The sequence below is a fragment of the Poecilia latipinna genome, unplaced genomic scaffold (assembly GCF_001443285.1).
Source record: "Poecilia latipinna isolate Pla-1442-1.1 unplaced genomic scaffold, P_latipinna-1.0 Scaffold3591, whole genome shotgun sequence".
NCBI lineage: Eukaryota > Metazoa > Chordata > Actinopteri > Cyprinodontiformes > Poeciliidae > Poecilia > Poecilia latipinna.
The window spans coordinates 12493-26105 of record NW_015116207.1 but is presented as its reverse complement, the minus strand read 5'-3'; the positions used below and the strand labels follow the sequence as shown (position 1 = coordinate 26105).

The 13613-nt window shown below is 36.9% G+C and overlaps 1 protein-coding gene across 2 annotated transcripts; it reads right to left on the bottom strand.

The window, feature by feature from the left end:
- Positions 1 to 43: 43 nt before the first annotated feature.
- Positions 44 to 13268, bottom strand: LOC106941296 (nuclear factor 7, ovary). Of its 2 annotated transcripts, none has more exons than XM_015024266.1 (15): positions 13168 to 13268; positions 10018 to 10170; positions 9064 to 9304; positions 7631 to 7875; positions 7176 to 7280; positions 5292 to 5387; positions 4533 to 4766; positions 4311 to 4458; positions 3903 to 3950; positions 3740 to 3766; positions 2725 to 2789; positions 2521 to 2631; positions 1697 to 1815; positions 1234 to 1330; positions 44 to 1123 (listed from the first exon to the last, which is right to left on the bottom strand). In XM_015024266.1, exons 2-15 carry the CDS (start codon positions 10156 to 10158, stop codon positions 974 to 976), a joined length of 1827 nt encoding a protein of 608 aa, XP_014879752.1. In that variant the 5' UTR covers positions 10159 to 10170; positions 13168 to 13268; the 3' UTR covers positions 44 to 973. The 2 variants fall into 2 exon arrangements, with proteins under 2 accessions (XP_014879752.1, XP_014879753.1); XM_015024267.1 differs by having other exon boundaries at positions 13147 to 13248.
- Positions 13269 to 13613: the final 345 nt, after the last annotated feature.

The following is a 13613-nucleotide window of genomic DNA, read 5'->3' as shown; positions in this document are numbered from 1 at the left end:
TAGTGGTTTCACAGTAAATAAGATTCAATCACAGCAAAACATGTCTTCAGTACTGTTATTTATTTATTAATGAACTCATAATATATAACACAGCAGGAAAATAAAAAACAGGCTAAAACCAGTGGAAACTCCTGAGCTCAGTTTCACATGCTAGAAGTTATCAAGTAAATTAACGCTTTAGCTTTTATACAGAAAAATTAATTTAGAGGAAACTGGGAGCGCTAAACATATTTAAAGTTAACAAAAATGCTAAAAGTGCTAAACAAAAAGTTAGCTCCACTATTAGCACATTAGCAGAAGGTTCCAACCACTGCCAGGTAACCATTTAATACAAAGTAACACCTTTTTTTTTTATTGGAGTCATTTCAGAATACATCCAGTTTTCCCTTTGCTCAGCACAGACTAGCAGTTAGCTTTAGCCTCTAAACTCTTGTCATGGAAAATAAAGATGCTACTATAGTTATCGACTGCAGGTAAGTTGTTAGCTGCTAATAACCTCTCGACAGAACCCCACTTCAAAAGCATCTAAATTCTCCTTTCAATGTAACTGAATATGGCATTTAAACCAAAACTATGATACTAAATATTGTGAAAAATGCAGCCACACTGTTTTTCCTCTGCTGTAAATATTTAAAGGTATTTTACATGAATAACGTACATTTTGTAAATGGAATTGTTAAAATATGGTTCAAGAGATGAAAACCAAATAAAGTCAGAAATTATTGTCCTTTTCCACTTTCTGAGCCTCTCAGGTGAGGCTAGCTTGTTTTTAGAAGCATCAGCAACAAAGAAAAACAGAAACTGTAAATCAGGTTCAGTCCTGGGATTCCAACTACAGTATGAGTTAATGATGTAACTCATAATTAACTCTAATTATGTGTTAGATTTCTACTCATAAAGGTGGAAAAAGCTGTAAAAACAGAAACAAAACTCATTCTGAAGTATCTGAGGAACTTTAAAAACACGTTGGCTTTTACTCCATGTGTACTGGAGTGATGATCAGCGGCATTTCGTTTTTTCCTGATTTGTTGGTGCAGGGGCTGAAGAAGGGGAAGAGGTTTTCGGTGAAGATGTCATGGAAAGTGTAGATGTGGACTTTGGCATCGACGTTGTAAAAAGATACCTGTGGGAAGAAGAAAAGAAAAAGGACAGTTATCTAACTTCACAGTAAAACAGCGTATCCAACCGTTAGTCGGTAGATTGATGTTAAAAATGGTTTTGTATCGTTTTCACCTCTCCTTTCTCATAGTCCACAAATATTCCAATCTTATGAGGTCGGAGGTTCATCTCCACGTCTGTGCACGGCTCAGAGCGAAAGGCGTATTTGTGTCTGAGGGAGAAGAAGAAAACAATTATATTTTCTTATGACTGCCTGCCTACAGAGCCATGGAGGGAAGAATGGACACAGTTAAAGGGTTTTAACATGAAAAAGGTCCCATTATAATACAAGAAAAAAGTCATAATAATGAGAATAAAGTCATAACGTTACCAGAATAAAGTTATTTTATTATTAGTATCAGGACGTTGAAGCGATTGAGCAAACAGCTTTATTGTTGCAATATTTATTGAAAATACTCATAAAATGAAACTATGCAGTTTGGTTCTTTCATTAGATTAAAAGTATCTTTGGAAAAAAATCAACCTTTAAGCTTGTTTTTCATCTGTCTTTTAAAATGTTTTATCAAATTGAACTCACTTGTCTCTTAGGCTGAGGAACCAGAAGCCGTTGTTTGGGGTGTAATCGATCTTCCCCTTCCTGTTGACGGACTGTCTGGCCACGCCCAGATCCCAGTCCGTTTTCCCGTTCACCTCCACCTGTTCACAGGAAGCACAGCATGTTCCCCGTCAAACAGCGAATCCTGAAACACTGCAGCTTGGAACAAAACTATCCAACCAGTAATGTTGACAGTTTACATCTAGTCCCGAATGTTATACTGTCACAAATACAGCTGGACAATAAACCAGTAACAATATATAACATGACAGACACATGATGGATAACACACTCTGAGCCAGAACCGCACAGCATTCTGGGAGATAAGTAGAGGAAAGGTTTTAACCGCTCTCACGGCTAGCTAAGCTAGGTGGTGGAATTCACCAACTCTCTCTCTCTCTTTGGTTACCTAGCAACTCGCTCATTCTTTGGTTACCTAGCAACTCACTCATTCTTTGGTTACCTAGCAACTCGCTCATTCTTTGGTTACCTAGCAACGACCTGTTGAATAACTTTTTATTTTAGTTTACAGAAAGTAAGATGTTTTTCCCATTTAGTTTTTATAAAGTAACCCTGAAGAGTCAGTAAGCTGTAAGTAACCGTTAAACTGAGATTAACCTGTAAATTCAATGAATGTAACATAAATCATGTTGCCTGTATGTTATGGAAAGTAACCTGTAAGTTCCTGGAAGTGATCTTCATTTTCCAGATAAGTTCTGGAAAGCAACATGTATTATTCTGGAGGGTGCATGCTTGTCAATTTCACTAGAAATTGTAATTTCTGTTTTGCTTGAACAGCCTATTACCTCCCAGTAATGTTTTCCATGGGAGATTGCTTCTCTTCCCAGGACACAGACGACTCTGTCGAACCTCTCTGGAGTATCTGGAACGTGGTGGTGTCGATCTCCACACCAAACCTGCAGAAAAATGGATTATTAGCCAGATTTTCTAAAATCTAATAAAACACGCCTTAGTGATTAAGTGTTGTAACCACTAAACGGGAAGCTCACACTTTTCAAGTCTTCTGACAGGACCAGTCTGGGATGGGCAGTATTGGAGTCCAGGGTGACGTTCACTGTGTTGAAAAAAGATTAAATGAAAATTAATTGCTAACAATCATGCTAATTTATGCCATTGTTATGCTAGATGATGTGAAAAGTTATTGAAATGTCTTTGGTAAAGTCTGCATTTCAATTTTGGCTCTTAGGAAGGAATGCATTTAATTGTACGATTTTATGATACTTGTCATTAGACTAGGTTTAGCTTGGTTATAACAGTTTTCTTTAGGCGTTGGCTCTCAAAAACATATTTTTAATTAATAAATCTTTACACTGGTTTTCCAGTTGACTAACTGGTAGTTACCAAACTGCTAATTCTCAGGTTAAGCTAGGCTAACCTTTTGTTTTTTCAAGAAATTATCTGAAAACTTGGCCCAATATAAAATCTGGAATGGACAGAAAATAATGTTGGAAAAGAAAATTTGCTAGCCACGTGTTTTGGCATACATATTTTTAATATGCCAGCACAGCCTGGCTAGCTGTATTTCTCCTAATGCTACTTTTGTGCTAAGCTAAGCTAACAAGCTTTTTCTGACAGACTTGAAAAGTTGTTCTTTACACCTCAAAAAGAAAGTGATGAGGGAAAAGATTTTTTGTTTTTTTATGGTCAGAAAAATGTTTTAGGTTTGCCAAGATTACCATGTTAACAGCTTTATCTCATTTTACGATAAGCTAGTTTGTAGCAATGATTGGAACAGTGTCGCTTACACTGAGGAAATAATATTAAAAATGGCGTTAAAAGTAACATTTCCAGTTGTTTTTATAGTACTTTTAGCAATATTCCCATTATCAACATCCATATTACTGAAGCATTAATTATAACAAATGGGTGTGAAACTTTTAGTTGATCTAAAACATTTAGAAAGAGATTTAGCTAAATCCTCCAAATTTCTTAAAACTATTTTTATTTAGCTAAAATATATAGCAAACAAGGAAATGTAGATGTTATGAATTTAATGTAACATACATGCAAAATCCTGCATCTTCCTTTCTCCTGCAGGAGAAACAAACAAACATTTACGTGTTACAAACTGCCATAAATTGTGAAGTTTTTAGTTAGGAAAACATTATTTATCTGATGAAATGAAGTGTTGTGATCCTGTTTGTTTAAATTTAGAGTAAGAACTCACTGGGCTTTGTTTGTGCCAGACTGGCTTCCAATATCGGAGACGGAAAACCTGAAGAAAAACAACAAAGAGCTTCAGGAGCTGGAACAATAAAACTAAAGTTTAATTCATTAAAATTATTTTACAACAGTTTCACAATTTAATCTGTGCGCAACAACAACATACTGATTTTTTAAGGGAATAAAAGAGACGAAGCTTCATGTTAACCTAATCTTTGAAATAAATAATCAGGCCACTAGAGGGCAGTGTTTCATGATTAATGGTACTCACTGAACACGTTAACAAAAACTGCTCTTTATTACCATAGAAGAAGTTAATCTCTTTTGGACCAAAAAAAAAGTTGTGCTCATATTTTAGTGTACAGTTATAAAACTAACAAATATCTGGTCTCTTATGTTTTCGTTTACTAACCATGTTCTAGAATATTCCTTAGATCTCGCTGGAACTTTTCCACTGTAGCTGCCAAAGATCTGTAGATGGCGGCCGTTCCCAGGTCGGTATTCAGCGACACTCCGGTCCAGTTTTTGGTGACTGGAGGCGTGGACAGGCTGGGGAAAGTCTGGGGAACATTTACCAATTAATACAGAAACATCCAGAGTTTCCTAATGAAATCAACCTTAAGTTGTGACCCACCTTGACGCAGTGGACGTGATCCTCTGACTGGGCGAGTTCAGCGAGAGCAGCTTCTCTCCTCTGGAGTTCCTCGATCTCCTTCTCCAGCTGATGGATCATGGCGTCGGCCTGATGCTCCGCGGACCTGCGGCTGTTATCCATCACCTCTATCAGCTCCGCCTGGGACCGCTCGATGGCGGAGGCCAGCGCCGAGAAGAGGCACACGGTGCCCGACGTCTCCCGCTCCACCGCCATCTGAGGAGGTTGGAAGTAATTTAGGAAAAGACTTAGAAACTGAAGATTATGGTAAAACTTAGTCAGAGTTTTACATGACTTTTCAATTTGACTTTAAAAAAGCATAATTATATATTTAAAATTCACAAACAGGACAAACCCAAAGAAAGATAATTAGTAGGAATTAATTTACTAAATTAAATGTATGCTATTATAGATGCATATTACGAGATGTGTCAAAATATGTCTTGAACAAGTAAAAAATAAAAGCAGAAACATCTTTAATTGTTTAAACCAGTTCACAAAATTTAACAGCAAATCAAAGAGAAAGGCAGAATTTGAGAAACTAGAAAAGAGAAGTGTAGTTGGTGATTTTTGTGGGGAGAAGTGGAAAAGGTATAAAAATATTTAGAAAACTTATGAGACCATGTTTTTTTTAAAGAGGTAACATAGCTTTTTGTATCATTTAAAATAGCTAGAATAGTTTAAAAATATGTAATTTTGACCTTAATCTGTGCAGGTTGTGTTGGTGTAACGTTGTTTTACCTCCAGCTCCGTCACAGACTCCCTGATCTGCTCCATCTTCCTCCTCCTCTCGCTGATCATGTCCTGGATGTCCTGCTCTGAGTCCCTCAGCAGCATCTGTAAAAACACCCAGACATTAATTACACCCACTACAACTTCTTCTAACATTGTGGCACCGATTTCTCCTATATTAGTTATTTTTAAAGTTAATTTCAGATTTTGCATCTCATCCTACTAACTGAGGCTTTGCATTATTAATAAAAGTGTATAATAGTGATGTGCTTTGATGAGTTACATTCCTAAATGCTCCCAGTAGCTCAGATTATAACAAATATAAAATTAGCTATCAAAACTACACAGATGACACACAGCTCTACATTATGATGCCACCAGGTGACTGAACTAATCCACACACTGATTTATTAGTTATTATCTCTGGACCAAAGGAGGAACGATCTCGAGTCGATGTACAGCTTCAGTTATTACAGCTGGAAACTAGAGGTGGACTCTGACCTGAACCTTCAGAGCCACATACAGACGGTTACAAAGTCGGCCTTCTATCACCTGAAGAACATTTCCAAGATTAAGTAAGATCTAGAGAAACTCATCTGTTTATCTTTAGTCGCATCGATTACTGAAACATCTTCACAGGTCTGACTAAAAATGATTATTTAGGTTCTAGCAGGTTTTAACAGCATCGAACCTGAATATCTGCAAGGTAGCATTACATGGCAACTTGTAAAGTAGCTTACTGTATCCGTTTGCATAAAAGGAACGATGACAAATGAGGACATAAGCAGTTTGTGGAGGTGTGCCCTCTTTCTTATCAGAATATTTTAAGGAATACTCCTTGTGAGTTTTCTATTCTAAAACTATATGTGTAGCAGTAACTAAAGAAAATGTATCTTATTTAGTCATTAAAAATATTGGTGTTTAGGAAAATCACATTAATTACGAGTTTTTATCTAAACAAACTTGGACAAAGAAAGAAACATGGCTGACATGCTTTTTGCCCACTAAAGCACAAGTTCTTAAACAGTAAAACGGATGATTGGATTATAAATCACAAGACAGAAGCGTTAAAGGGGCAGTTCTGTGTTAAAGGATATGATCAGTCCATGTCTTATATTCAGTCACCAGCTCTCTGTGTAAATGAGGAGTAATTGTTCCTGAAGGCTGAAGATAACAGTCCAAAATGAGATTCTTAAAACTCAAACCTCAAAGTGTTTTTATAAACTTTTGAATCACCTTTACTCCCTCTGTTGGCTCCTTTGTGCCTACTTTTGATAGGCACCAATTTTTCTGAAATTGTTATGGTTGTAAATTCAAGCTAACAGTTTCCATGATGTCCTGAAGCTGATTTAAAGCCTAGCACACTGCAAAAACACAAAATCTTACCAAGTATTTTTGGTCTAGTGCAAATATATTAGCACACTTGAAATAAGACAAAACAAACTTAGAAGCAACTTTTCGGTAAAATAAAGGAACTGTTTTAAGCCAGTCATTCCTTAATATTGACATAAAAGTACTAGTTTCACTCATATTGTTTCATTAATATGGGAAAAATGTCTTGTTAAAAGTTAAATAATCTGCAACTAGCACTTTTTCATCAATATTAAGGAAACAAGCTCCCATATTTTACCAAAAAGTTACTTCTAAGTTAATTTTGTCTTATGTCAACTGGTAAGATTTTGTGTTTTTGCAGTGCACAAGTGTCTCCCTTCATCCTGTAAAACTGGTTGCTATGAGCAGCGATGAAACGATAACTTTTAAAATGGAAATTTACTTAGCATAAGGAAACTGCTGGTGTCTGTCATCACTTGCACTTTCTTGAGCAACGACTGTTCATCTTTTCCAGTCAGTTTAAGTCGATCCAAACAGCAGCAGAAGCTTTTATTTTCTTACCTTAGTTTCCATCCACTCGGCCTCCACAGTGACGGTGTCATGATCGTTGTGGTCTTCGATCTCACATTCAGGACAGATGCACACTTGGTCGGATTTACAGTAAAGCTGAAAGCAGAAAGAGGAAGTGTTGCTGTTAAAATGGATTCACTCCATTACAGATTTCTTGTTTTTTTGTTTTGTTGTTTTTCATTCATAATTATGATCATCCATTCAGATATGAATCAGATTTTTTTCTTCTGTATATAGAAGTGGAACAAATCTGATTTTTTGGGAGGGTGAAAAGATCAGAATTGGATTGTTGGAAATGTTTCACGTTTTTCTGGAGCTAAAGCCTGGAAATGGTTTCTAAAAAGTTATTTCTAAGGCTTCGGGACCCGAGTGAAATACAAACAGTTAGTATGTAAAATAATACTGAGAAGATGTGGATGAAATGCAAAGTTAGCTGATTGTTTTACCAGTATTCCTCTGTTATGGATTTCGCACAGAGGGACGTTCTCGCTACTGGCCGCTCCACTCAGAGTGAACCTCCTGCGGCTGTTGGAGTAGGACATCATATGAGGGAAGTGATGATGGTTAAGATGTTGATTCTCGGGGCTGTGGTTCAGACTGGAAGACCCGCGGTGGTTCGGTACCGACAAAGCCATCGTGGTTGTGCCAGTCGGGTGCAAAGTTGACGTGGACAGGCCTGGGAAAGAATGCGCTGCCAAAAACAAAAACACAAAAATGATGTTAGGTCCTTTTTAATATGTAATATATTTTTATTATTTAAGAAAACAGAATCTAACATTTAATCAACATTTCAACTTTTGGACGGTACTTCAACATTCCTACATCGCTCCATCATCGCTGGATTACATAACCCTGACAGGAAAGTCATATATCTCCTGCATAATGTGAAATGACCTGAATCTGGCAGCCCTCACAGGTGTGCTGGTTATGAAACCAACCAGAACAACAAGCTAATTGTATAAAGGAGAAATCTTCACGTTGCTGTTCTCTTGTTTTTCCTCATAGATCTGATCCTAAACATTTTTTCACCCCAGGATTTTTAACTTGATGTGATTTAGATCATCGTCTCTGTTCATTTCTTTTAGTTCATTAATTCCAAAGGAAAAACAAATGTTGTGACTCGTATCATCTCGGAGTCACAAGTCAAGTATTATTTGAGCTTTTGAGATTATTAGAGAGGGAAAAAAAAAGACTTGTTGCCATGGTTACGCACCATGGCAACAGTCTAAATGTAACAAAGTAAGAGGACAAATTTTTGCACCTGCACGGCGTCCAAAACCAGAGGGGAAATCAACGGAAAAAAACCAAGGCCTCAACCAAAGAAATGATGAACAAATGTTAATAAGAACAAATCAGAACTGACGTAACAGAGCTGCAACATACTGCCACCATGAGAGTCGCATTTATAGTAAGTACATAACAAACCGCAGCTTCTCAATCACTTGCCATATTTCTGTCAAACTTTTCAATGCGTTTTCTTTTTTTAAATATCACATAAGAAAAGGTTGATGGAGATGTTAAGATTCGAAATAACTTCATCAGTTTTGCAAAAACAGGTTTTACAATTTTTTAGTTTTTTCTGAAAAGTAGTTCATGCGCTAAAAGGATTTGGAAATGCATTTGCCAAATAAGTTCTGACGTAGTGAATGTTCCCATCCACTGTTTAATCTGTGCCTTACCAGAGGCATGAAACTTTGAAAAATGTCCTAGTCCAAACCTCCAGTTCTGAGTGGGGAACCCTCTCCATTTTTATAAGATGTGTGGTCTATGCTCGATTGCAACCTCTACATCTTGTTTATTACAGCCGTGCATATCGTCAACATGTGATTACGTTTTGCGTAGCCTGGTTGATTCGATCCAAACCCTGTGGATTACTTACCCTGGGATTGAGTTGTGCCGGTCAGAGCTGCAACGTCTTTGGCCAGAGGTTTTGGCAGCTTCATTTTTAGTTCTGCCATAAAGTTGTGATTTTTGTGTCCCATCATTTTTCCCTTCTTGTCCTTCACTGACCCTCCACCTTTCATAGATTTGAACTGATCAGTTATCTCTCGCAGAGTCCTGTTGATCTGGATGTCCGGTCGCTTCTGAAAGGTCTTCTTACATAAAGGACACTGGCAAACCTGGAAGAGGATGATGGAACAGGTGAAGGGATGTCCAGGAGAAAGAGATCAAATCAGAAATGACAGTAGACAAACGAAAAGGTAATGAAGATGAAAGAATGACCATACAGTTGAAATATAGCCGTTGTGACTGTTGTACCTCCAGTCAAGAAGGACTGACAGTAGGAAGCTGGTATAAGTAACAAGGGACAACAAGGCACTGTCTTAACCCACTTTGGTTCCAGCTACAGGAAGAGGAGTTTCAGGAATGAAATTCTGTAATGACATGGGGAACTTATGACCCTACGACTAGGACAACCTCAGTGTCTCTTCCACCCATTGTTCATGACTGCGACATCAAGGTGGACGAAGTGCGTGACTGTCATTCTCTCTCTGGCAGCGAGAAGGCCTGCTCCTTGCTCAGGAGCTCTGGATCCAAACATCTTTACATTTGACTGTATTGTACTTTCCTAAATCTTGACCCTTGTTTCATTCAGAATTCTGCAGAAGGAACCTTGTAATTACAAAAATTAATTCATTTTTAACTGCTGACTAACATTTTATTTTTTTCACTGGTAATAAGGGGTCGTTTTAGTGCTTTATTTAAGTTAGCATGACACAATAGAAAGAAAAATGTTGCATAGCTCTGTCTTTGACAAGAACATTTAAAGAACAAAAACATGCTTAAAATAAGGAATAAAAGTCGACTGAAGGAAGCTTCAACAGTCTCTCACCTGAGATCCATCCCAGTATCTGGTGATGCAGGCCATGCAGAAGGTGTGGCCACATGGTATGGATGAAGGATTGGTGAACACATCCAGGCATATAGAGCATGTGAACTGCTCCTCGGTCAAAAAACTGCCATTTAAAGACATCCTGAAACAAAACTAAAGGACAGGCATGAATTAGACAGTATCTCCCTAGAAAGCAGAAGGTCAGTCGTTGTGACCTTAGGACACTTCAACCATCTTGTCTGCTGGTGGTGGTCAGAAAGTCCAACTCCCAAAAGCCAGCTGTGGCTACAGTGTAGCTTACCACCATCACCATGTGAATGTTTGAATGAATGGCTAAATGTATTGTGAACCACTTTGGAGTTTTGAAGTCAACATGAAACAATTATGTAAGAAACATCTTAATGTTAACCCTAAAGTCTTGAATGACCTTTCCCCTACATTGACACAGATGCATAAGGCAGGACATTGTATGTCTATGAAAATTCCTAATCCCTAAAAATCTGATTAGGGAAAATTAAGGGTTAATAGAAGAAAAATCTAAATATAGTAAAGCATGGCATACTGGAGTTTTGTTCCAAACATTTATCTCAGATCAGATTAGGATGTTCAAAAAACCTTCAGGAATGAAGTGAGGTTAGATTCTCTCCTGCATTTTCACGTACATTAAGTTCAAATACTGTATATATACAGGTTCCAGATATTTAAGGTATGAATACTGCAACCTGCCAATATTTTTCCATTATATACAATACCACAGGGATTTTATAATATATAAGCTAGTTATAAATTTTGGGGGTAAAATGTATAACCGCTTTTTGGAGAAAGAAAGGGAGGAAGCACACATAGGGTTTTGAACATAATTGAAAAGCTAAACAATATAAAACACATTCTTACAAAATATTTTTCATATGCTGAATTATTGAAGCAATTCTGTAAGAAAAATCTTGGTGTTATCCCTAAAGTCTTGTTTGACCTTTCCCCTACATACGCATTGACACAGATCTCTTGACAGTTACCGGCTAATGAGTCCAGGTTTCCGTTTTGGACAGACGATGTTCCTTCCTTACTAAAGATCTCATATTTAAATGCCAAATCTTTACTGACTTTCAAAGCCAACCTTAAACGTCCCTCCTTCCAGTGTTCGATATTTGATTATGTCCAATAAAACTTCTCTTTACTTGTACAGCATGGTCTTCCTTTGCTAAGGAAGGTGATTAAAAAAGTAGTATTATTGTGAAAAGAATACATACATTTCTAATTATTTGAGGTAATCCCATGTCTCTATTACCAGTAGGAATTAAGAGATTGGTTCAAAGCTTGTCAAGCTCAATGAGCTACCCAAAACCATAAGAAGGACAGTTCTTATGGGGCTTCGTTGTACCTCAGACTTTAGTAATAACATCAGTAATGATAAAGACAGCACCCTTCCATGTTGTGTATGTTTTTTGAAACAATTGGACAAGCTCATCAGATTTGGCAAAGTCTCTATCAGAAGAAATCTGACTTCCTGTCTCCGCTCAGACCGTAAAGGACAGTACAAAATGTTAATTTCAGTGGAGGACGTCCAAAAATGAGAGGACATGTTCTTTGGCCTGTAGGTGCAGTTTTAAACTTTTATATCTGAGCATCTGATGGAAGTACATTCTTTGAGAGTGATACATATGTGTTTGGCCCTGATGGTGTTCAGGAGATAAATACCACAACTAATAAAGGTAATTCAAACAGGGGAAGACCTGATCGAACTACTTCACCTGACTGAAAGGACATAAAGGTATTTTCAAGGCATGTAGACAGATCAGGCATAACATTATGACCACTAGCCTTCTCAAGACATGGACTCCACTACACCACTGAAGGTGTGGGATGGCATTTAGCTTAAAAAGATTTACAGCAAATCCTTCAAGTCCAGTAAATAGAGAAGTCGCGCCTTCATGGGTTGGACTTGACATGTTTCACTGGATTAAAATCTGTTTTATTTGGAGGCAACACCACTTTAGAGTCAGCTTGACTTGGTTATATTTTAGTAAGTAGTTTTGTAAAATGAAATTACTTTTAAAGGTTTGGGGATTTCAGTTCTTTTGATAGAGAAACATTAGTGTGACACAAATATGGATTTTAATTAAAGTAAAATGTTTTTGCAGACATAAAAACAGAAGATAGACAATCTAACTTCAAAATAAGGTAACTGGTTAAGTACAAATGTAGTTACTATGTTTAATGCAAATCTCCTGAACTGAAAAAATAAAGCTTTTCAGTTCAGGACAACTTTTAAAAATGTGTTGATTTGTTAAAAGTAATTACATTATGTTTATTCAGGTAAGAATATAAAGTTTATTAAGTTGTCATGTTAAACAGATAAAAATGATTTAAGTTTGACAAACTAACAAATTAACTCTTTTTTAAAATTTGGAGCTCCATTCTCTTTTTTCAGTGAGTTTAAAAAACTGAAAATGAATCAAGTTCAAATATAACAACACGTTTTTCCTCATTTTCTCTAAATCAAATATTAACTTTCGATCTCAGTCACTGTGTAACTACAACCACTTTGAAAAAGGTCAGGAAATTATGACGCTAAAGCATGTTTCAAAATAAAACTCAGTAAATGTCACAACTTTCCCTAAAGAGTCATGTAGTCACATCAGAGAAGATTAGCCTTTCATAAACCGTAATACAGACAAACAGAGCTGAACACAAACTGGGCGTACAGATAACTAACATTTTACACTGCAAACACACAAAATCTTACCAAGGAATCCTGGTCTAGTCTCTAATGCAAATATTTTTACACACTTGAAATAAAACATACAAAACTAACTTACAAGTAAATTTTCAGGCTTGTTTTAAGTCAGTGATTCCATAATATTGATAAAAAAGTTCTAGTTCAATTGACAGATAAAGACATTTTTCCATGTTATCGGTAAAATAATCTGCCAGTGGAACAAGTACTTTTTCATCAATATTAAGAAATGATTGACTCTCAGCTCCGAAATATTTCTTTAGTTACTTATGTGTTAGTTTTGCATTAAAAATACAAAACTTCTTCTTTTAAAAATACATTTCTAATCTCCACTAAATAACACAATGTGACAGATTACTTCTATGCTGTGTAAGCATATGACTTTGACCTACTTCAGAATAACAAGCAGATACCTTAAGCTGTACGTCCAAAATCCTCCGGAGATGCTTGAGGCCCGAACTGTCTCGCTCTGTCAGCGGTTTTAACGTGTTTGGGATTTAAACCGGCTAAAATCTTGCGTGTGGGTATACCTGATAGAGGGCGGAGGTTTTTCTTTCCAGAGCCACTCCCACTCACCCGTCTCTCCCTTTACCAGGTAAAAGTGGCAGGACTGGTTAAGTTAAAAGGAACACACTCACACTCAGATATGCTGCAGAGTAGGTCAAAAGTCAGCAGATCCAATCCTGAAGCTGCGTTTGATGAGATGTTCAGCTGCATTTCTTACGGATAAAGGATTTCCTTGAACTGAGGATAAACAAAGACTTGACAAACATCATTACATCAGCACTATGATAGATAGTTGGAGTTGCTCATTAAGATGGAGATTAGCTTGAAATGGAGAAGTATGGACAGTCCTAAG